The 23,920-nt window shown below is 65.1% G+C and overlaps 1 protein-coding gene across 3 annotated transcripts; it reads left to right on the forward strand.

Annotated features, from left to right (window-relative positions):
- The first annotated feature begins 6,596 nt into the window (after positions 1 to 6,596).
- On the forward strand, positions 6,597 to 23,861 carry SBK1 (SH3 domain binding kinase 1). 3 transcript variants are annotated; one of them, XM_087734250.1, is made up of 4 exons: positions 6,597 to 7,438; positions 19,866 to 20,068; positions 20,175 to 20,377; positions 21,169 to 23,861. In XM_087734250.1, the coding sequence occupies exons 1-4, from the start codon at positions 7,377 to 7,379 to the stop codon at positions 21,949 to 21,951; spliced, it is 1,251 nt and encodes a 416-aa protein (XP_087590376.1). In that variant the 5' UTR covers positions 6,597 to 7,376; the 3' UTR covers positions 21,952 to 23,861. The 3 variants fall into 3 exon arrangements, with proteins under 3 accessions (XP_087590376.1, XP_087590375.1, XP_087590377.1); XM_087734249.1 differs by having other exon boundaries at positions 19,871 to 20,068; XM_087734251.1 differs by lacking the exon at positions 6,597 to 7,438 and adding an exon at positions 12,981 to 13,111.
- Positions 23,862 to 23,920: the final 59 nt, after the last annotated feature.

The following is a 23,920-nucleotide window of genomic DNA, read 5'->3' on the forward strand; positions in this document are numbered from 1 at the left end:
GGCCCGGCCCCGCCCTCCCGCCGGAAGCGGCCGCCGGGCCCCCGCAGCCAATCGGAAGCGAGGCGGTGGGGCTTGCGCATGCGCAGTTGGGCGAGGCGCGCCGCCGCCGCCATCTTGGAGAAGGGCGCGGGGCGGGGCGGGGCGGTGCAGGCCCGCGGGTGCGCCTGGCCCCGCCCCAGCGCGGCTGCGCATGCGCGGAGCCGCTTCCCGCCCGGCAGGAAGCGGCCGCAGGGGTGGGGCCCGTGCCCGCGCCCGGCGGGAGGGGGGGAACAACACCCATTTGGGGCGGGTCCACGTTTGGTCACGCCCCCTGGTGGCGGGGCTTGGGTGCGCCCCGTTGGCGGCGGCGGGAGAGGGGCGCGCGTTGCCTGGCAACGCCGTGGGCCTGGGCCTGGGCCTGGGCCTGGGCCTGGGCCTGGGGCTGGGCCTGGGGCCTGGCCTTGACCCCTACCCCGTCCCTCAGGGACACCGGCGCTGCCTCCCGGCTCCTCCCGACCTCCCAAGGACACGATCTGCGTTCACTGGCTTCGTGCCCGTATGACTAATTCAATAATTACAATGAACCCCCAACCCTGCAGGTCCTCGTCAGCAACGCTAACGAAGCTACATGGTGTAGAAACCCGTTCCAAAACACCTATTCCCACCCCCCAGTTTTAACTCAACTCTTTGCGACCCTCAGTTTTCCAGAGCCTGACGTGGCCGGGAGCGAAGACGTTAACGGAGCGATCCAGAACAGCGGGCGAATTTAAAAAAAAAAAAGGAAATCCAGCCCCTAACTGCTGCCTGACAAAATGGAGGAGGTGGGACCAACCGGAGCCCCGAAGCAGTGAGGTTCAGATCAAAACACTTCTTAGGGCTCCCAAATTCTCCGTGACGAGAGATGGCTGAAGCCGGCAGCTTAATAGGCTTTAGAAGGGCCAATATACATACGGGGATATTGCAAATGCTTGCAGTTACATTAGAGGATTAAGCAAAACCAGAGAGGGAGGAAAATAAAGCCCCCATGGGGGTGTAAATAACCACGCGGCTCAGCAACAGGATTGCGGTTGAGCGGTCCCGTGTCTTTTCCACGGCAGCTTTTCTTCCACGCTTTCGGCAGAGCGCTGACCCCACGGGCCCCCGTCCCGCTCGCCCTGCTCAGCCTTTCCCTGTGGCTGGAAATGCTGCTCCGGGGCCACGCAGGCTGATAAAAACCCACCAAGAAGGAGAGGTGCAGCTTGCGGCCGAGCAGACGCTGCCTGGATGCACAGGGGATGCATCTGTTACGTGGGATGAATTACGGTGTGCACCCCCAGGCAGAGCACTGTCTCCAAAACTTACCTCTCCAACATCTCCGGACCCTCTCCAACCTCTCCAAAACCCCTCCAAACACCTCCAAAATCTCCCCAACATCTCCAAAACGCCTCCGACATTTCCAAAACCTCTCCAACACCTCCAAAACCCCTCCAACATTCCCCAAACCCCTCCAACATCCCCAAAACCCCTCCAAACACCTCCAAAATATCCCCAACATCTCCAAAACGCCTCCAACACCTCTAAAATCTCCCCAGCATCTCCAAAACCTCTCCAACCTTTCCAAAACCTCTCCAACATCTCCAAAACACCATCTCTAAAATGCCTCCAACACCTCCAAAACCCCTCCAACACCTTCAAAATACCCCCAACATCTCCAAAACCCCTCTGACACCTCCAAAACGCCTCCAAACACCTCCTAAATCTCCCCAACATCCCCAAAACCCCTCCAACACCTCTAAAATCTCCCCAGCAACTCCAAAACCTCTCCAACCTTTCCAAAACCTCTCCAACATCTCCAAAACACCATCTCTAAAATGCCTCCAACACCTCCAAAACCCCTCCAACACCTCCAAAATCTCCCCAGCATCTCCAAAACCTCTCCAACCTTTCTAAAACCTCTCCAACCTTTCCAAAACCCCTCTGACACCTCCAAAACCTCTCCAACACCTCCAAAAATCTCCCAACACCTCCGAAACCCCTCTGACACCTCCAAAAGCACCAGGCTGAGCCAAGCTACGTGCCGTGCCCGCCGGCCTGTTTAAGAGAGGCTGGAACTGCCTTGAGACACCACCTCAGCAATGGTTACATCAAGATATTGCAGCTGTGCTGGCAGAGGGCAGGTTACCATGGTGACTATTAAAAGGATAATCTTATTATCGCCATTTGTTATTCCAACGGGGTTGTTTGTCGACACGTGCTCCGAGGTGCACATTGCCGGCTGGGGAAAACCAGCTGCCGGCCATGGATCTGCTGAGCCGTGCACACCTTGCCTCCGACGCCGTGGAGACCCACTTCTTCTACCGCTGCGGTGTTTTTGGGGGCTTTTTTTTTTAATTTCTGTCCAAAACAGAAGCGGCTCCAGCTCCCTGTGCTGGGGCAGGAGGGGTCTGGCGTGCTGCGGGCACAGGGCAAGCTGGTGGGGACGAAAAGAAAGAAGAGGAGCCTTCCACCAAACTCCTGGATCCTTACTGGGAGCTTTTCTCCTCTCTTCCTATTTCCCCTGCAAAACCCAAGGGGGTGCAGCACCTTTTAGCAGGGGATTTGGGGCTGACAGCGAGCGCGGAGCTTTGCAAGCCGTTCGTTAAAGACAATAGCGAGCCACCCTCACCGCTGACTGTCTGCAGCCCTTAGGTCCTAACGTGGGGCTCCTCCGTCTGTCTCCTAAGGAGGGAGGCAGCAAGGCTCAGACTACGCCTGAGTCAGCCCCAAGATGGGAGAAACCATCAAACCTTCTTTTTTTTTTTTTTTTTTCTTTTGGTAACTTTATGTTTTCAAAAAGCATAAGGAAGGGAAATACCATGGAGCTGAACGGCTGCATTGGGAGACCAAGGGAACAAAAATTCACGAGAATCGTTCGTTACTGCAGGGTTTATCCCTCAGTTTTTATTGTAAACACGCACAAAAATGCACTGGAATGTGATTTGAAGCCCTTTCATCAAAGCCTCCTGCACAGCGCCAGCCTTGATTCCAGCCCGTTCAATTACACATTCAAATAGTCACCGCATTTAATTGCTTTATTCCAGTTTTGCAGAGTTTGGGTTTTGCCTCCAGGGTTAGTCTGAGCCTAACGCCAACCCAGCAGCTGGCAACGCTTCGCTTCGCATCCAGCCGCCTATCTGTTTCCGTCTCCTTTTATTGTTCCTACCACAAATTGAGCTGTAACTCATTCCGAACGCGATGTATAAACGAGCATCTTGCTGCCCTGCCACCTAATATGAAGTAATTTGATGAAAAGGGTTAAATTGTATTTTATAAGTACAGTAAAGCAACTTTGCGAGGCGAGGGGTGGGAGCAAACCCCAACCACTCCCCGTGCCTCGCAAGTGGCTTGGCAATAAGTTTGCTTATTTAGCAAGCTATAAAAAATACAGCAGGTAAAGGCACTGCCTACAGATACCTGTGGAAAGGACAAATGTGCGTGATTAATTTAAAAAAACCCACTGCGGCCCGCTGCTCCGGGGAAGGGGTGCTCCCGAGAGACCACTGCCGATGATGGGTGTCCTTCCTCCTCCGCCTGCCGTCGCTGGGAATGGCTTCCCGATTCCCACTGAGGGACAGATGCTTTGGGCCGGGGCAAAACAAGCCCACGGGATCAGTGGGGGGGGGGGGGGGGGGGGGGGTGAGACACGACAGGAGGTCCCCAAATAAGCAGGCACAGGGAGGGGAGCGCAGGCAAGCCCGTGCTTGCAGGTCCGGCATTTTGTGTGTATTTGAAAGGAAGGCCTGGAAATTCATCCCGGTGTCTGAATCACCCCTTCCAACAGCCTCAGACCCGGAGGAGCCGGGTGGGAGCGGGGCAGCCAGGGCAGCTCGCTCTCGCCCATAAGAGACTCCACTTCTGTTGCGGACAAGGGAGAAAGGACTAGTTTTGGGCTGTGGCTTTTTTTCAACCAACCCAAAGTTCGGAGTCTGTCCCTGCCATCTTCCTAGACCTCAAAAAACCACGCAGGCGATGCAACAAGACGTCCCGACCTGCCCTTCTGCACCTCCCCCTGTTCTCAGCCTCCCACGATTTTGGGAGGGGACCAGCAGAGGTGCAGGTGGTGGCGGAGGAGGATGGCGGAGCTCAGTCTCCCGTGGGCAAGGTCGCACCCCGAGGGGGGCCCATCACCCATCAGGAGCCACATGGCTTTGTGACCAGCCCCTCGGTCCCACGCTTCGGCGGGCACTGGGAGGCAGCTAATGGGTTTTTGTCGAGGGGGAAGCGGGGTCCCATCAGCCCGGCGCCGCTGCGGACCAGCAAGCGTTCCCCTTCTTCCAGGAAGCGTGGGGCGGAGGGGGCTGCGAAGCCAGAAGCCATTAGGGGCTCCCTGGGGCTGGGCGCACTCATGTCTTCCCTTCCATGGGAGAGCAGCCCTTTTTCTCCGTGTTTCTGCTCCTCTCCGTTCAGCCCATTAGCTGAGGCATTAAATTTTAACATTTTTTTTTGTTGCTCCTTGCAGCGTGTTGCTGGTGAGTGGGTGCCTGGGTGGGTGCCAGGGCCCTGGCGCCGCACCCAGGGGGCCTGGGGGACCGCGGGAGTCTGGCTGTGGTGGGGGTACCCAACTGCACCCCGCGGGCTGCAGAGGGGCTCCCCCGGTGCCGGCCGCCTGCGGGATGATGCTTCTCCCAGCTCCCAGCTCCCAATATGGCAGCAGCAGCCCTGCCAATGCTGCACAGCCCCATCGTCCTGGACAGACGTCCCTGCCAGCTGCCACCTTGGCAGGGGGTGACAAGATGGTGCCACCCCCCCATCAGCCCAGCCAGCAAGGGCAGGCAGGCGAGCACCCGCAGCATGGCCAGCCCACGGGCGATGCTGCCTGCAGCCCTGCCTGCAGCCCTGCCTGCAGCCCTGCCTGCTCCCACGTCACCTCTGGGATGGGCAGCCATCCTGTTGCCCAGCCCTGCAATTCCCCAGGCCCGCAGGATCGGTCCCCGGCCCTGACCACCCACCAGCTTCACCCCGTGCCACTGCCGATGCCCCCCGCCCTCGCAAAACCCCCGGTGTAGGTGGAAACCAGTAACCGGCAAGCTCTGCTGGCAGGCACAGCCCACGGCTGCTGCTCCCGAGGGGGTTTTCAATGCCCTGTGGCTCCCTTGGTGCAAACCACCCCAAGCAGCGTGCAAAAGGGACCTGCTCTCCCCACCCTGCAGCACAAGCCCTCCCCCAGCCCCTCTTTCTGTGGGTCTCCTTGGGCAGGTCCAAGAGGCGTCCTTGAAGTGCCTCGGGGGTAACAGACTCCGCTTAACGGCAGGAGAAATGCTCAGGCTTGAAACAGCTGCTGGAAGTGGTTGGCTCGAGGATGAGCCCTGCTCTGAATCACGAAGCTCCTGCCGCTCCTGGCTTTGGGCAACATGGCCCAGCGCGGCCGTGCACACGTGTGTACGTGGCCCTCAGCTGTGCGTGCGCAAACACGCCGGGCACGCACTGAGCGCAGCCACGCACACGTGCAGCCGTACGCCGACTCCAGCCAGCCCCGCGTGTCGGCACACCCACAACCGCGGCAAGAGAGCACAGGCAGCTGGGCTTCCTCCCTGTGCGCCCCGGGGGACGTCTGCCCTGTCCCAGCTGGCCGCGGGCGCTGGAGGCAGGTCCAAGGACTTGGCCGTGGGGCTGAAGTCTCTGCTGAGCGAGGACGGGACCCTCAAGCAGCACGGCCGGGAGCTTTCTGGCCACGAGAAATTAAGAAGCCATCGATTTTTGCCATTAGAGGGGGTGTGGCTGGAGCAGATGCACTGCAAGCAGAGCCACGCGCTGAATAATTCACGGCGAGAGATGACGAAGCCCGTGGCCAGGCTGGGGAAGCCTCTCCGTGTCCTCCCGCTGCTGCTTCCCAAGGACGCAGGCTTTGCTTCTGCCCCAGGGCGTTGGATGCAGGCTGGGGTGAGGGACCAGCACAGCTCTTGGTCTCGGGGGCCTGGGGGGCCCACGCTGGTCCCTGAGCTGGTCCCAACAGACTCCTTGGGGAGGGCATGTGAGTGTGGGGGCTCCTGACCCAGCGTGCTGCCCCTGAGGTGGCCCGGCTTGTCCCCCGGGAGCCACCAGACATCGGGGGTATGGCTGCCCTGGCTTGCACCGATGATGCAGAGCCACCCCTTGCGGGGCAGGGACACCCATCGTGGGGCGAAGATGCCACTCATGGGGCAGGGACACCACTTGCGGAGCAGGCACACGCGTTGCGGGGCAGGGACACCCCTCACAAGGCACCACGACGCTCCTGCCGTGCCCGTCCGGGACCGGTGTGCTGTGCCCTGCCATGCCCCACCGTGCCCAGCCGTGCAGCGGGGAGCAGCCCCCCAAGAATGGCTCCCACGCCACCTTCTCCACCATTGGCAGGGCACAGGGCGCCCGCGGGCGCCCAGGCTAAGAGAAATCCCCTCCCCGGCTGTGCCATGTGCCCCGTGCCAAGGGCTGGCCAGGGCAGAGCCCGGCAAAGGGGAAGGACGGGGTGCCAGGGGACAGAGCACGGGTCTCTCGGTGACAGCCAGCACGCTGGGTGGGCGGGCTGAGTTTGCCAGGTCTCAGCGGCAGCACCGGCGAGCCCCAAGGCAGCAGCTTGGAGCTGGGAGAGGGCAGCTGGAGCCTGGGCAGGGCCGGCGGCGGCAGCCGAGGAGTTAACTTCCCAGCCTCGCCGCATGAATCTGGAGCTATTAATACTCGCACGCTGGTTTAGCTGTCAGAGCGAGCGGCTGCTCTGCCGGTGAGACAAACCCCGTGGAATTGCAGCTCACCGACGACACAACTTTCCTCTGTGAGTGCGTGGGGCTCCTGGCCCAGCTGCCTGCCTGCTGGACCCTGCCAGACCCTGCCGGACCCTGCCGGATCCTGCCAGACCTTTCTGGACCCCACCTGCTGCAAGCCCCTGCGCAGGGAACACTTTCCCTGGCAGCGCTGCGGGCACCATCCTCTGCGCCTGCCACCGGCCGGTGCCACATGGGCGCGGGGTGCCGGAGAGGGGCAGCCACTTCCCCCGGCCTCTGAAGCACCGCAGAGCCTGGCTGGGGCCTCATCCTGCCCTGCCGGAGCCCTCGGCCTGGGCGATGCCACCCCAGGTCCCTGCGCACACCCCCTGAGGACTGGTGCTGCCTCCGGCCGGGATGCGTGATGGATGCCGGGGTGGCACTGGGCATCGCCAGCCCTGGAGCGAGGGCGACGCGGGACATGGCACAGCCTGGCGCTGCCTCCGTGTGCGGTGAGCAGCTGGCCCTGGCACTCAGGCTGGCTGCGTGAAGGGCTCCCCGACACCATGGCCCCAGGCAGGCAAGCGTGAGCCTCTGGCCACCGGCAGCACTGGCGAGGGGGAGGAAGATGCCAACACCCCTCTGGCACTGCCTGGCCTGCGGTCCCCCTCACCCGGGCGCAGCGGCCGCCGGAGCTGAGCGATGGATTCCTTTTGCTTCGTCTGCTTCCAGAAAGAGGAGCTGCAGCCCCTGCACCTGCACAGGTCAGTGCCGCGGTGCCCGGCCGGGCGGCACGCCGCTGGTGGGGACACGCCGCGAGCCCATGAGGGGCATGGGAGCGTGGCGCCGAGCCGGGCTGTGGGATGATGCCTGGCATGAGAGCCGTCTGCCTCGGCCGTGCCGAAGTTTCCCTTGGAGCAGGTGCATCCTCTCCTGGCCGGAGGAGACCGGAGCCCGGCGCTGTGCCGTGCTGTCCTGTACCGTGCCGTGCCATGCCGGGGAGAGGCTGCGTGCACAGCACGTGTGCGCTTCCAGCGTGCACTTCCCCGGCAGCCGCTCTCCAGGGCACGGGGTGGGCATCCCCCGCCACGCTGTGGCACGCCAAGTGGTGCCGGTGTGCCGATGGGAGCGGGGCTGTTGGCAGCGCTGTGCGAACCCACGGCATCCCGGAGCCATCCCACCCACTCCTGCCCACCTGAATGGGGTCCCTGGCCAGATTCGGCTCCAGGGCCTTGCCGCCGCCCCCGGGGCAGGGGCTGGCTGGGGGGTCAGGGGCCAGGGCAGTGGGGGTCCCCAAGGAGGGCCATGAGGCTCCCCAAGGCCTGGCCCTCTCGGCGGCAGCAGCACCGGCGCTTGCCTCCCCCCCTCCCCGAGAGCTCCTCTCCCATCCGCGCTGCTGAGCAGCAGCCAAGGCAAATGTGCCGGTGCCGGAATTAGCCAGGCAGCCGGCAGGGATGCGAGGTGTGAACGCTGGCACATGTCATGCCCAACTGCTCCTCCGTGGCACCGAGCCATTTGCCGGCTCCTGTCCTGCGCCGCCATCCCCGGAGCAAAGCTCCCACCCCGCCGCGGCCAGGGGCCCCCCACGGCGAGGTCCGGGGGTGCGGCGGTGCCGGGCTAGCGACCAGGCAGGGCTATCGGCTGGGCTGTGGGCGCGTGCCAGTCCAGGCAGTCTGTCCTTCCTCCTGGTGTGCAAGAAGCCGTAGGATTTGTTTTGGTGTAAATCACGTTTTTTGGAGCCTCGATTCCCGTGAGTCGCTGCCCACGAGCTCGGCGCTGGCTGGGAAGGTGCCAGGAGGCCAGGGGGGGGACTGGGGGAGCAGGGATGGGAGAGGGGCCTTGGGTGTGGGTGCTGCTGGCTGGAGAGGGGCAGAGAGCATCCCCAGGGCTCCCGTCTCGCAGCCCGACCTGGGGTTGGAGCCGACCGGCTGCGTTCAGCCTGTGCTGGGCCACAGGTGGCGCGAGTTTGGCGTTCTCAGCCAGGGAGGGGAGCGCCCGGAGCGGCAGTGTGGTGGCCCAGGGTCCGCGGGGACCACCCCTTCCCTGCGCGGGGGGACGGCGAGGTATGGACACCTGTGGCTTGTCCCCAGAGACCTCTCCCTGTCCTGCCCTGCTTCAAGGGGGGCTGTGCTGGGAAAGGCTCCCCGTCCCCAGACACCCCCCCTCGTTGTCACCAGCCTGTTGTCACCAGCCTGTTCCCGTCAGCCTTTCCCTGGGCCTGCCTCCAGCCCGTGGGGACAGGGCTGTCATCGCCTGCCACCGCCGGCACAGCAGCTACCGGGGCGGGCTCCCGTTGGGCTCTGGCTGGGGGGTGACGGCAAGGGGGACCCTCCGGGTGCCCCCCGCTCTGCCGCTGCCCTGCTGCCTGGCCCTGGGTCTGTCACCCTGAGCCGGAGGGAGTGCGTGGGCCCACGCACGTGGGTGCTGGAGGCAGCGTGCCTGTCCCCGCAGCCTCGCTAGATGGTGCCAGGAGAACGGGCTGCGAGCGGAGGCGGCCGGCAGACGTGCGGTGCCGGACGGTGCCAGGCTGGCTGGGGTGCCGGGGTGCCAGGGCAGGCCCCATGGCTCTCCCAGTGCTCCCACTTCAGTCCCGCTTGCTGCTTTGGCCCCGGTTGGGGATGGGACGGGACATGCTGTGAGCGGGAGCTGTGGGCACCGCTGTGCTGTGGCCCCAGGCAGCGATTCAGCCGGCGTCTGCGGCTTCAGATCCAGATAGGGGATGGGAGTGGGGCAGTGCCGTGACCCCGCTACACCCCCAAATCCCACCTCCCCCATGATGAAGAAACCCATTCTGCTTCTTTTCAGAAGAAACCCATTCAAAAGAAAACTGTTCTGTTTTCTTTCAACCCAGTAGCTGAATAATCATCATTATGCTCCAGAGTCAACACCACGACCAAGCTCCCTGCAAGTGGCTGCAGGCAGATGGTGCTGGAGGTCCTGCCCCAGCCTGTGCTGGGGGATCCAGCACGCAGGAGGCTGTGCCCCCCGCCCGGCTGGTGCGGGTCCATCCTGTGCCCCCCAGGAGCACGGGACGGGGTCTGGGGGGCTGTGGGAGGGGAGGCAGCGCCCCAACGGCCGCTGGCAACGGCTCCGCGCGTCCCCGCCGCGCAGCCGAGCTGCAGATTGTGCCCGACACCTGGGCTGTGTCTCCTCCCTGACCTTGAGAGCAGCCGGGAATCTTGTCCCGGCAGCCAGAGCAGGGGATGGCAGCACGCCGCGCGGGGGGACCACCGAGGTGGGGGGCACTTAACCCCCCGCCCCAGTGCTCCGGGAACCAGCTCCCACCCCTTTCCCCTTGAAATCTCCCTGCCTGGGTGCTGTCCCCAGGGATCGAGGAGGCACCCAGCCTCCCCAGCATGGGTCATGCACCCCGGGCTGGCGATGCGGAGGGGTGCCGGGACGGACAGCGGACAGCGAAGGTCACGCTGGTGCCTGCGCCGAGTCTGAGGCAGAGCGAAGGCCCGGCCCGACCGCAGGGGCAGGGCAGGAGGATTTGGAGCTTGGTGGGTGCTACGGTGGGGGGAACATCCGAAAGCAACCGGGAGACGCCGCCGGCAGCTCCCCGGGCTGAGTGCGTCCCCTCCGCTGGCACTGCGGCTCCCGGCGTGCTCTGCTCCCGCGTCGCCCTCCCTCCTTCCCTCCCCGCCTGCTCCTTCCCAGCATCCCTGCCAGCGTCTCAAGGCAAGGTTTTAGCTCATGTCACCGAAGCGTGACAGGCTGCGGGTGGCCGTGGCCCCCCGACCCATGTGCTACGCGGCTCACGGCCCCTTGGCTCCCACTGTGCCGGGGGGGGCCAAGTGATGGTGAAGGGACGAGCGACCTTCTTGCTGAATTTGGAGGGGAGTGGCCTTGCTAGAAATATTTTGGGCTTTTCAGGTCATTTCCCCGCCGCTCGCCCTGTCCGAGCACATCCCCCGTGGCACAAGCCGGGATATTTCCTTTCCGAGCAGAAATCCCGGGGGCACTCGCGGTCCCTTGGGGAACCGTGGGCTCATCGCGTGGTTTGGGATCAAGCTAGGTGATAAACACGTTTGATCTGCCTCCTTTCATCGCGCTAATCTGGAATAGTTATTAATATTCTCTCAATGCTTTAAAGACCACGAGCTCGATGCAAACACTAACTGGTGCTACTGGTGTTACTATTATTCTGCCTGTGTGCGACCCACACGCTGGCGATGTCCTGGTCTGCAGCCTGGCAGTCACAAAATGAGTTGCCGAGCCCCACGGAGCCCCACGGAGCCCTGCCACCACCCGGCTGGCCCCTCACCCACAGCTCAGCGTCTGCGTACACGGGGCACGGCACAGCCCCATCCTCCAACGCCGGGGTGGCGGCACCGGGAGCTGAGCCGCGTGCTGGGCGTGCGACGGCCGTCCCTGCAGCCCCCCGCGGTCCCCGTGCAGGCTCCCCGGGCACCGGCGACTCACGCCTGACCTAGAAACAGCCCCGAGCTATAAATAGGGTGAGCCGAAGGAGAGCTCAGAGGCGCAGCTCGAAACGCCGCGGCGAGCAGGAGGCTGCGGGAGCCAGGGAGCCGCAGCCGAGGGACCGAGGGACGGCACGGCAAGGGCAGGCAGGGGACAGGGAGGGACAGGTCCCTTGGGCGGGTGCTATGGGAAGGGACGAGGCTGGACCCACTCCGTCCCCAGCGGCCGATGGAGCGGGGCGCGCGAGGGAGGCTGCGGTGGCTTTTGCCGGCCTGTGTCCTGCTTGCGTGGCAGCACGGGAGCCCCCAGCTCTGCCCCATCTCCCACACCATGCCCGTTCCCAGCACCTTTGCCCCTAAGATGCTCTCCTGCCCTGTGCCACCCCACAGCGGCGGGTCTGAGCACCCATCCAGCACCCATCCAGCCTTGCTGGGTCACTGGGCTCCGGTGACGGCATTTCTCCTCTCATGCCACGCGGATGTCCCCATCCTGGCGTGGGGATCGTCCATACTCGGAACATCCGAGCCACGGGTGAGGGGAGCTGTGGCAGGGACCGGCGACCGGAGCGGGGACCGAGGGGACCGGCAAGCGCTCGTGAGCCACAGCCGCCTCTCCCGCTGCCCAGACCCGAGGCCGGCCATGCCCTGCGCGGCTGCCGGACAGAAGGGTGGCAATGTCACAGCAGCGCCTGGCACCGAATTAAAAGAGAAGTGTCAGAATGTGATTCAGCCTCTTGCTTTAAAGTCATTCATAAAAAGATTAATTGCTCTGCCTGCTAAACTGGAAGCGGATTAGAGCCACCAGTGAGTCAGTGGCGACAGCTCCCCTACCCTCCCCGGCGGCGGGGGGCTCGGGTGGCATGGGACGGCCCCGGTCCCAGCGGAGCGGGCACAGCCGGTGCGTGGGAACAAGCCGCCGTCATCCCACGGCAGCCCCGTGGCCGTGGGTCAGCTCAAAGCAGCATCACGGGAGCAACAGGGACCAGCTGAGAGCCAAGGAAGCCCCAAAGCGAACCGTGCCCGGTGTTAAAACGTCCCTGCTCAGCCCCGGCGAGCACCGAAAGAAATCCGGAAAGACTAGATGTGCCCGGGGATGCTCCGAGGAGGAGCGCGGTGCCTGCCCCTCGCCTTCCTCCGGGAGAGCTGCCGCTGTCCCCTGGGCCGGAGGTGCCCAGGAGCTCCGGTGCCCGGCTCTGGCATCGCTTGCTGAAGGCGTCGCCAAACTTTAACGAGGCCGAAGGGAAGCCCGCGCGCTGCGTCTGCCTCGGCCGAAGGGTCCCGCCGTCCCCGAGCGCGTGGGGAAGCCACGTGTCCCGCACGTGTTTGGGATGGCGCTCGGGAAGGGACGAGCCGGGCGCCGAGGGAGAAGAAACACGAAGTCCTGGAAGGCTCGGGGAGAGCGGGAGACGGGGATCCCGCCGGCGGCGCGTAAGGACGCGTCCCAGGCGCGGCGCTGGTGGCGGTGAACCCCAGCTTGTTCCCACCTCGGGGAGCCTTTTTCTTTTGTGGCCGCGTGCGGTGCGGAGCGGTGCGGGGAAGGGGCGAGGAGCCCGATCCCCGCCTGGGGCACGGAGGGGGCACCGGTCCCAGCCGCTGCTCGCCAGCGGGGCGGCGCCGCCGGCCCCAGCCGGGAGGAGGAGGAGGAGGAGGAGGGCTCTGCGCTGGCCCCCGGCTCCACCCGGGCCAAACCCGCCCGTGGGCCCGGGCCCCGGGAGCGGAGCGGTGCGGGGGAGCGGGGGGGCCCTGCCCGAAGCCCCCCCCCCCCCCGTCCCCGGGGGCTGCGGGGCGGCGCCGGTGGCGGGCGGGGCGCGGGGCGGGGCGGGGGGCGGCGGAGCCGGGGGGGGGCCGCTCTCCGCTCCGCTCCCTCCGCTCCTCCGGCGGCGGCGGGGCCGCGGCATGAGCCCGGCGGTGCGGGCGGCCAGCGGCGCGGCGCGGCCCCGCTCGGGGGGCGGCGGCGGCGGCGGCTCCGGTTCCTCTCCCGGCGAGGACGGGGCGCGGCGGCTCGCCCTACCGGTAAGGCGGCGGCGGGGATGGGGAGGGGAGGGGGCGCGGGGGGCACCGCCCGCTCCGGTACCGGCGCTTTGTGGCGGGGCCGCCCTTTGTCTGCCCGCAGGGAGCGGGGAGGGGGGGTCCCCGCCGGCCGAAACAACCATCGCGGTACGGCCGGGGCGGGGGGATCAGCGGGCGATGCGGGCGATCCGGTGGGTCCCGCTCCCCCGGTGCCGGGGCCCCTCCTTCGGCCGCTGCCACCTGCGCCCCGGCCCTGCGGCTGCGGGGACAAAGTCGGGGCCGGGGAGGGGAGCGGCGTGAGCCGCACTTGAAGGGAGTTTGTACCGGGGCCGGGGGCCCGAGCGGCGGCGGGGGGCCTCTGCCCTCCGCTTGGACGGGGGCCGCTTTCCGAGGGTCCCGGTGAAGCCGGGGGGGGCTCTGGAAGGATGCGCTGAGATGGAAGGCGGCTGGAGGCAGGGGAAGGGGAGAGCGGGCGAGAGGTGGCCTTGGGGGCAGCTCAGGCCATCTCCCCCCCGTCACCTCCCCTCGTCACCCCCCGTCACCCCTCGTCTGCCCTCGCCGCCGGCGCGGCGCGGGCGCGGGAGCCGGCCTCCAGCCCGCGCCAGCCTCTCTCCAGCTGCGGCTGGGGAAGGGGGAGCGTGACCCACTTTCCTCCAGGTCCGGCCTCGCTGGCGCTGTGGCCGCGGGCGGACGACGCCAACCGGGAGCCCTGCCGCAGCTCGGGGACGGCCGAGCGGCGCGGGGAGCCGGGGCGGTTGGGTCTCGGCATCCCTCTGCGCTGGATCTGGCGTTGGGCTGTCGCCCGATGGGAGGCGAAGCCTCGGAGCCCTTGACCCGCCTGGCTCTCGGCGTGGCCGCGCGGTGTTGCCATACCCTGCCCGCGATGCTGCCGGGGGGGTGAGGAGGCGAAGGCGAGGCAGGGGAGAGGTGGGAGCCACCGGGGCGATGCTGCGGGGTTACGGCAGCCCCACCGCGCGTAAAGGCCGCGGAGCCCCTTGGAGCGGAGACGGGGCTGGGTTTCGCAGCAGGGTGACGCGCCCCGCTGCCTCCGAGAGCGAGAGGGGCCGAGGTGCGGCTGGCCCTGCCCGCGGGGACCGGGCGGGCGGCGGGCAGGTGCCGCTCGGGGCGTTTGTCTTTGCAGATCCCAAACGTGCGATGCTGCCGGCGCTGGTGGAAGAGTTTTGGGAGGGAGATGATGACAGGCTGATGAAACCAATCAAACAATGAAGTAATCATAAATCCCCGGTGTCGGCGGCAAGGCACGGCGAAGGCGGGAGGAGCTGGAGGAGCTGAGGTCTTAACGAAGCCATGCCGCTTGTCAGGAAAAATCCCGGGAGGCCGAAGTGCTGAAAGGCGGCCAAGGTCCTGCTGTCGGGGGCCGATGGACGGAGCCGGCGCGGTGCAGACGAGGGCAGGGAAAATCCTGCTGGCAGCTCCAGGAGAGCAGTGCGGAGGGCACGGAGGATGGCAGCGGGAGGGGAGAGCAGTGGCTCCCCGGGGAGCGGCAGCCGCCCGTCCCTCGGGAGGATGGCGAGCGCTGGCGGAGGAGAGAGCCCAGGCGCTGCTTTATCTGCTCTTCCCAAATTTTTCTTACGGAGGCTGTCTGTGAAACCTGAATCCTGGGACCAGAGGCTGAAGAAGCTTGTCACGGGCTCACGGCTGGGATGGGAGATGGTTCCTGCCCCGGGGGATGCTACGGATGGATGTGACAGGGCCTGACCCTGCCCCACAGCTGAGATGTCCCCGCCAGGAGAGCAGCTTCCCTGCTGGGAGCCCGCGCGCTTCTGGGTGTTTGTCGGCTTTGCCGAAGCCGATCCTGGTGCTGGGCAGTCTGCTCTGGTGTGGGCAAGGAGCCGGTATGAGAAACTCCGGACAACTGGGAATTCAGTGCCATTGTGCGGAGAAACGTCCCAAACTGGGAGCACTGGGAAGTCACCGTTGCTGCGGGCGCTTCGGCGGAGGTTTGGTGCTGGTTCAGGCTCGTGGCGCAAGCGGCACCCGAGAGCCACGGAGCCAGCAAGAGGCGAGAGGACGTGGAGACGTGCCCCATCCATCGCCTCCCGGGGGGACGGCCGCTCCTCCCAGGCGGCGGGATGCTGGCAGAATGGCTGTTCCCAAAACGCTGCCCGCCTGCAGCCGCTGGCCGGCTTCCCTGTGTCGTGCGCGACCAGCCGCCCCCCGGACATGCTCGGCTTGTCTTGAGCGGCTTTGGACGGCCCCGCGGCGGCGCGTGGGCGAAGGGACCCTCTCCCCACCCGCGTTTCCCTGCTCTTGGGTGGGAGGCGGCGGCTGGCCCGGCCGGAGGATGTCCGGAGGCAGCGGGTACCCGTGGCTCTGAGCCCCCGCGAGACGCCTGTTCCCTCCCTGTGCCTGCGGAGACGTCGGCCTCGTTAGGCGAAGGTGCCTTTGCGAGCCCTCCCTGGGCGCTGGCGTGCCGCTGCCCCTGGGAAGCGCAGCTAATAACGTCTCGCACCGATGCGCTGGTCCCAGCGGCACGGAGGAGATGAGAGGATGTCCCCGGAACGGGGTCAGGCAGGAACGGAGGCGTCGGAGGCTGGAAATGGAGCGGGACGCTGGGAGGCAGTGGCTGGGCGCAGGGCACGGCCGAGGCATCGCCTGCTCCCATCATCCTGGCGGAACCCGGCCGCAGCACTGGGGCGGCGCGGGAGGTGGGGGACTGGGAGCGGTGCCGGCCCCAGCGGGGCCAAGCACTCGCTCGGAAACGACTTTGCCGGCTCACCGGGTGGTTTGGAGAAAATAGGGGAGGTTTGGGAGCCGGCTGGGGTGCAGAGGGAGCAAGCGAGCTCCCGACGGGTGCCCTGGCCTCCAGCCTGCCGGGCTGGGGGGGAGTCAGTGGTGCCTGCTAATAACTAAGGCCAATTACACCGTAATTAATGAGCACGCTGCTGTTGTAGTGAGTGTCGCAGCGGCGGGAGGGCTTGGGGATGGGATGGGATGGGGGGAAATCGAAGCTCTGCAAAATCCACATGGTGCGGCCGGGGCACCCGCAGGGGCAGAGCAGTGTGCACCTGCGCTGACCCCGCTGCCGGGTATTCCTCACTTCTCCCCTCTCTAAAGAGAAATCTGGGTCTCGTAGAGACCCTAACCCTGCCCCACGTGGTTTTTCCCTTCGTCTTCCCAGTTCTTTGCCCCTGAGCAGCCCGCGGTGCGAGTCCTGGCCCCTCACCGGGCTTCCAGCATGCCGCCTCGCTGTAGAGACCCCTGCGTCGGGCTCAGCCCGAAACCCTTTTCCTTCGACCCCACTCAATAACCAGGTTGTTTTCCTGACCTGTCAGTCTCTCGTGTTGCCAGAGGGTTTTTTTTTTTTCCCCTCTTCCCTTCTTAATTTCCAAGCAGCGGCTGCTCCAGCAGCCTCCTCTGCCGGGCGCCTGGGGCAGCTCTCCCAGGCAGCCTCTGCTCCTCTCAATGAGCTCTTAATGAGTTTGCAATTACTTATTGGCAGAGCCGATGCGCCCAGGGCTGGGCGCGCAGCGGAGCGGGATGCGGAGTGGGGGAAAGCATCTCCTTGCAGGGAACGGCGGCGGGGTGGGAGCGGGCTGGTGGTGCCGGCCCGGCGCCCGGTGGGATGCTGGGCTCCGGGTACGGGATGCTGTCCTCCCGGGAGCTGCTCCGCGGTGTTGGGGATGGAGCCGGGGCGGTTTGGGGAGAAGAGCGGCAGTTGCTGACGGGAGACGAGTGGCTGCCTATAAATACCTGCCAGGGAGCAAGGAAGAGGTGGGTGGATTATCCTCCTCACTCAATGAGATAAATGGTTCTGAAGCTTAAACACAGAACAATTTTAGTCTGAATAGTAGGAGAAACGGTTCAGGATGCGGAGATGACGGCACTAACCGCCCGCAGTGAGCGGCGGGGTCCCGGTGCCGCTTGGCAGCATCTTCGCTGCCCCTTTGCCATTGCCCGGGGTCTCGTGCCACGGGGGCCTTCGCTGGGACTCAGCCGGGCTGCACGGTGTTCCTCCCCGCTTTGAAAAGCTCCTTCAAGAACACCCGAAACAACCGAGCCGGGAGACGGTTGGAGGGCGCTGGGAGGGCGGTTCTGGCTTCCTTCGGGCACGGCGCTGGCTCCTCTCCCCTGCTGCTCCAGGGCTGCACCGTGGAGGCAGGAGTGGAGCTGCTGTGCCGGGAAAAGGCCCCATTTCTGCTCTGGTTTGACTCAATCTGGCACGCGGCTGCATCGGCACGACTGGCATGGGCACAGAAGGCAGCCAAGGACGTGGGGCCTCAACCCCGGCTGTGTCAGGCTGGTGGCATCTCTTGCGGCATTGGCACCATCCCCCCATGTCCCACTGTCCCCCGCTGTCCCCGTGAGCGTGCAGAACCAGCTGGAAACGAGCCCTCGCTGCCTGGCGCCGCTGCTGCCCCGCTTTGCTGCTTACATCAAACCCAACGTGTTTTCAGAAGCGTTTCAATTTTTAATGAAAACTTCTGCGTTTACGCTGGTTTGGCCTCGGCGCGTTGGTATTTTATATGTTCCCCGGGACCGGCGTTGGCTCTGCGCTCCCGTTAGCCTTGGCAGAGCGGGGCGCGTCGCACCGAGCCGGCAGGAACGGAGGCGCCGGGGCAGGATCCCGCAGGCAGGGGTCCTGGTGTGGTGGGACACCCGTTTCCGATGGATGTTTCTCGGTTGCCGGTTGGAAAGGAGCGGCCTGGAAAACCCAACGGACTTAGCCAAGGGAAAAAACAAACAGTCCTTGACTTGGCGAGCCCTTTGAAGCAGCCGTCAGTCCTTCACCTCCTCTCTCCCATCCCACCGGCAGGTTTTTTTTTCTCAAACCCCAACTTTGCCGACTTGAATAATTGCATTTCAACACCGCTTAATTAAGAGGCATTGACGAGCATGATTGTAAATTCAAGTGTAGACAAAATTCTTCTTGCAGGATGCTGGGAGCTGTTTTTAGTCATGCATCCATCGAGCTGCTGCGCTGATCCACCTCCACCTCCAGCACCCAGACGCTGAAATGGTGCTCCTCTTCCAGGAGGCCAATAAAACACTATGGAGATGAGCTGCTTTGGAGATCTTATGAGTCAAGCCGTTACATTTTTGGAACATCATGATGTTGAAGTTCCTTTTCTATTTTTTGCCCAACTTCCCGGGGAAAAAAAAAAATATAATAAATTAAGAAGCTGAGCTCTGCTTTGGGATGAGAGGCAGCACGGTGGTGGAAAGAAAAGAGGGAGAGGTTGGAGATGAGGCTCAGCCTTGTTGGGAAAGGGCTGGGAGGTTCCTTGTGCATCGGGCAGGACCTTGACCCCAGGATGCTTCGTGGGTGCCCGGCACCGTTTGGGGTGGCTGTCACAGACCCTGCGTGGCCGTGGCACGGGGCTCAGCCCCGGGGGCATCGCCCGGGCTCCCTCCCGCGGTGGGACGGCTTGCACGCAGCCTCCGGCACGGCCGCTCTCAGCCTCCATCTTTCGCAGCCGTGGGCTCGCCGCCCGCGAAACACCCGTACGGGTGTTTCGCGGGCGGCGAGCCCACGGCTGCAGCCACTGAGCGCCCACGCCGCGTCCCCGGCTGCCCGCACTCCCGGCTCTGTCCTGGCACCGATCGGACCCCCGGGCACCGCAGGTCCTGGAGGCAAGCGGGATTCATTTTGAGCGGGAGTTTTTTCCCCCCCACAGTGAGACGCCGCATGAAAAATCTAAATATAAACCAGCACCCGCTCGGCTGCTGTCCCATGATTTTTGTCAATCTGCTACAAAGTCAAAAGCAGCCGGATTTATCTGCCGAGGTACCCACCGGCCCTGGGGGGTTCATGTCCCCGCTCGGGGCTCGCTCTGCGCAGGGCGGTCGTGCTGCGCTCTCATGTGCGCTTGCGGCGTGGGGCGGCTCGGCGGGGCACCGGGTTCGCGCTTTTGGGAGATGATGGAGGGCGATGCAGCGTCCTGAAGGCATCAGAGGAGATCCCGGGGTGGTTTCGCTGCCGCGGTGGTGTGGCGGGTGAGTCCCAGCTCGGCTGTCGTTGCGGGGATGGCAGGGGCGAGGAAAAACTGCCGCTGGTTTGTTGGGAGTGAGGAACGTCGGTGCTGTCGTCCGTGCGCCGCCGGTCAGGTTCTGCACCCGAGCGTCTGGCACCCTGGTAGGCGAAAGCCGAGAGTCGGTGCCGATGGATGGTCAGAGGTATATGGCGGAGGGATTTGCTGCGGAGTCATCGTGTCCCGCTTGGTGCCTGCCGCATGGCCCTGGTCCCGCTCGGGAGCATCGCTGGCTCGCAGGCGGGTTCGGCTCTGCTGGGGGCTTCAGTGCTCTGCGAAGGCAGGAGGGTGGAAGGGACAGGGCCAGCTCCTGGGGTCCCCACTGGGGACCACGGCAGCAGCGGGGAGCCCCAAAGGGCCTCAGCTCCTGTCCTGCGTGGTGGCTGTGAACACACCAGGGCCGAGGAAACGTGTGTGTGTGTGTGTGCATGTGTGTCCATGTCCCTGCCCTCCTGGCTCTGCTGTGCCCCGAGCCCTCACGTTGCCCCCAGACATCCCCCGGCATCAGAGGCCTGGGGGCCGCTGCACCCTGCCGGCTGCAGCCCCTGCCCAGGCTGGAGCATCCTCTCCAGAGCCATTGGGTTGGTGGCCCCTGGGGACAGAGGGGTGGCACTCAGCGGGCGCTGCTCAGCACTGCCCCGAGCAGCCCGGTGCCCCTTTGCAAGGCGCCGGTGGCTCCCAGCTGTGGGGACGGGGTGGGATGGGATGGGGTGCGGTGGCTTTGCAGCACCCACCGAAAGCAGTGACGTGCCTCTGCCTTGCAGTGCAGCCATGAGCGCGGGTTCGATTGAGCAAGAGCCGTCGCGCAAGCTGGCCTGCTGCGGGGTGCCCCTCATCACCGAGGACATGCAGTCCCTGGCCATCCGCACCCTCTCGGGCACCGACATCAGCAAGCACTACGACCTCATCCGTGAGCTCGGCAAGGGCACCTACGGCAAGGTGGACCTGGTGTCCCACAAAAGCACAGGTGAGGGGAGTGGGGGGGATGCGGGGGACGCGGCTGCGCTGGGACCAGGGTGCCCGGCACGTCCCAACCATGCCCCAGGCTCACCCCCATCCCCTGCCCACCGCAGGCACCAAGATGGCCCTGAAGTTCGTCAACAAGAGCAAGACGAAGCTGAAGAACTTCCTGCGGGAGTTCAGCATCACCAACACGCTCTCCTCCAGCCCCTTCATCATCAAGGTCTTCGACGTGGTCTTCGAGACCGAGGACTGCTACGTCTTTGCTCAGGAGTACGCCCCCGGCGGGGACCTCTTCGACATCATCCCGCCGCAGGTGGGAGCCTCCGCCCCTCCCGTGGGAGCCTTTTTGGGATGTGGGGGCTCAGTATCCCTGGGCGCTGAGCAAAGCTGCCGCTGTGCTTCGGTGGCCATGTGGGAGGGGGCTCCATGCGCGGGGACCGGGCATCCCCGTATGGGTCAGCCCCGACCACAAGCACCTACAAGCAAGTCTGGGACCCATCACCCATCTCCTGGGGTGGCCTGGGACCCATCACCTGTCCCTAGAGCGGTTTGGGACTCATCACGCATCCCTTGGGTGGCCTGGGACCCATCACCCATCCCTAGGGTGGCCTGGAACCCATCATCCATCCCTAGGATGGTCTGAGACCCATCACCCTTCCCCTGGGGAGCCTGAGACCCATCACCCATCCTTAGGGTGGCCTGGAACCCATCACCCATCCCTAGGATGATATAAGACCCATCACCCATTCCTAGGGTGGCCTGAGACCCATCACCCATCCCTAGGATGATCTGAGACCCATCACCCATCCCTAGGGTGGCCTGGGACCCATCCCCCATCCCTAGGGTGGCCTGGGACCCATCACCCATCCCTTGGGTGGCCTCAGACCCATCACCCATCCCCTGGAGGTCCTGAGACCCATCACCCATCCCTAGGGTGGCCCCGGACCCACCACCTGTCTCCCTGCCGCAGAGAGCACCCCAGACAAAAGCAGCCGCGACCACGTTGGATGCGTAATGACACACGGATATGGTGGTCCCCGAGCCGGGTGGGATCACCACGGGGTTCGGTGGCGGGTGGTTGACGCCGTGTCCCCGCACCCGCAGGTGGGGCTCCCCGAGGAGCTGGTGAAGCGCTGCGTGCAGCAGCTGGGCCTGGCCCTCGACTACATGCACAGCAAGAGCCTGGTGCACCGGGACATCAAACCGGAGAACGTCCTGCTCTTTGACCGCGACTGCCGCCGCGTCAAACTGGCCGACTTCGGCATGACCCGCAAGGTGGGCTGCCGGGTCAAGCGCATCAGCGGCACCATCCCCTACACGGCGCCCGAGGTCTGCCAAGCCGGCCGGGCGGAGGGCTTCGCTGTGGACACCAGCATCGACGTCTGGGCTTTTGGGGTGCTCATCTTCTGCGTCCTCACCGGTAACTTCCCCTGGGAGGCGGCGGCGGCTTCCGACGCCTTCTTCGAGGAGTTTGTGCGGTGGCAGAAGGGGCGGCTGGGGGGGCTGCCATCGCAATGGCGGCGCTTCACGGACAGCGCCCTGCGCATGTTCCAGCGCCTGCTGGCCCTCGACCCCGAGAAGCGCTGTCCCGTCAAGGAGGTCTTCTACTTCATCAAGTGCGACCTGATGGCCGAGGTGCGGCGCCGACCCTCCTACCGCTCCCGCAAGCACGCCGGGGACAAGCTCCCGGCCGGTCCCCATCGCCACGAGGCGGCCAGCTCCTGCACCCCGGCCCCGCTCAAGAGGACCGTCCTGACCGAAGGGAGCGGACCCCGCGGCTCCGAGCCGAGCGCGGCCCCCCCGGGGACGGCGAGCAGGACAGACGGACGGCAGGACAAAGGCAAAGGGCAGATGGTCCTGGCCACAGCAATAGAGATCTGCGTCTGACAGCGCCGGGGCGGCACGCGGCGGCTGCCCGTCCTGTCCCCCCACCCCGGGGGGTTGCTCGTGGCGGTGGCACGAGCCGGGACCAGGCTCCGGGTCTCCCAAAGCAAAAAAAGAAAAGAAACAAAAACGAAGAGGAAAAGGACAAAACTGGTTGCGCTCCGTAGCGCCGAGGATGCTGATCCCCCCACCCCACCCGGGTGAGGCTGGTGGCGGGAACCCGGCCAAGGGCACCGCTCGCTGCCGGGGAGGACGCCGGTGCCCCGGCCCCTGCCATGGCCACGCTGCCCTCTCCAAGGCTCCCACCGCGGTGGCATGAAGAGGGGTCTCCCAATAGGGGAGGAAGAGCCGGAGGGGCTGTGTGGGTGGGTGCGAGCGCCCAGGGGTGGGGGGCCGGAGCACCCAGCGCCCACCGGCTCTCCCCCACCCCGTGGTCGGCCCCCGGCCGGGGTGAGGGAAGGCCAATGACCCCGCAGCATGGAGGAGGCCTTTGGGGAGATTTGGGTGGGTGGTGATTTGCCCCCTTCCACCAGTCCCTGCTTCACTGGTGGGGACTGGGAGGGGACAGAGAGGTGGGTGCCAGGCTGGTGATGGGAAGCTGGGGGCGTCACCGGCAGCCTGGGACCCCCGGCAGCCCCGGCTGCCTCCCTGCTGCGGGAGGTGCTGGCAGCCATCGATGTAGCAAGTGTCCCCGTCTGTGTGTTGTCGTGCGTCCCAGCCACAGCCGCTGGCAGCCCCTGTCCCCCCTGCCCGGCCCCGCTGGGTGGCCGCAGACCCCCGGACGGAGGGACCGGTCCCCTCCCAGCCGGGAGCTGAGCTCCAGGCTTCGGCCGGTGGCCGCGGTGCCAGCGGGTCGGAGGCTTGGGGACAGGCTGGCTCTGCTGTTGTAGCGTCCCCTTGTCCCCTCTGCAGACTTTTTGTACCCAGGGACTGGAAAAGGTGATGGTGGTGGCACATCTGCAGGGCAGGACCTGGGGAGCAGGGGAGGGGGTTTCAAGTGGCCTCCTGAAGGTCCCCGTGGCTCCCCGCGCTGTCCCCATCACCCTCCTTGCTGTCACCCCTTCCCCAAACCCCGGTTCCCCTCCCCTGGGGCTGGCGGGGAGGAGGCAGCGGGGTGAATTGCCCCGGGCTGGCTGCAGCGAGGGGGGGTGGCGGTGGCAGGAGCCGCTGGTGGCCCCTTAGTGACAAGGTCATGGGGTGGGGGTCACAGCCCCCCTCCTGGTTTTGGGCACCCGGGGCGGCGGGGGGCTCACCCCGCTGCCGGGGCGGGGAGGCTGGGGGGCTCCCCGAGGCGGCAGCACCCAAGCCCTGGCACGGTTTGGGCTTCCCCCCCCATCGGGTGGGCGCCGTGGGGACCCCCGTCCCCGTCCCCCCAATTCCCGCACAAAGGGCTATAACGCTATTCAGCAGCAGCAGCAGCAGTTTACACAGCAGGCGGGCGCCCGGACCCCCCGCCACCGCCGCTGCCCCCCGTCCCCGCGGCACCCACCCCTGCCCGCCGCCCACCCACGGCGCCAGGGCCGAGGGCCGGTTTTAGAAGTAGCATTGCCCCGATGTAGAGACGCTAGGCGCGGTTTTTTCTCCTTTTTGCCTTAGGTCCCTCGATGTCCTCGATCTTTCGTGCAATAATGTAGATAAGGGATCCCGGCTGTACCTCCCCGGGCGCTCCGTCCCGCGGCGGGGCGCCCGGGTGTGATTTCTGTTCCCGTCAAGGTCGCTGTGTCGGTAGGTTGTCGGGTTTTTATTTCCAATTCCCTCGGCTGTCGGGTTTCGGACTTTCTTCCCGTAGGAGAGGCTGTAGTGTCACAGATGTTACCTCAGTTTGTCACTGTTGAAAAGGATTAAAAACAAAAAACAAAAAAAACCTAAAACCATAAAAAATGAGAAAATACATAGTTATAAAAGCAACAAAAAATTCTCAATGGTGAAGACTTTTTTTTTTTTTTTTTAAATAAAACAAACGGCTTCACTT

Source organism: Nipponia nippon, unplaced genomic scaffold (assembly GCF_047370975.1).
Source record: "Nipponia nippon isolate SJK-2023a ecotype South Korea unplaced genomic scaffold, ASM4737097v1 scaffold_5, whole genome shotgun sequence".
NCBI classification, from domain to species: domain Eukaryota; kingdom Metazoa; phylum Chordata; class Aves; order Pelecaniformes; family Threskiornithidae; genus Nipponia; species Nipponia nippon.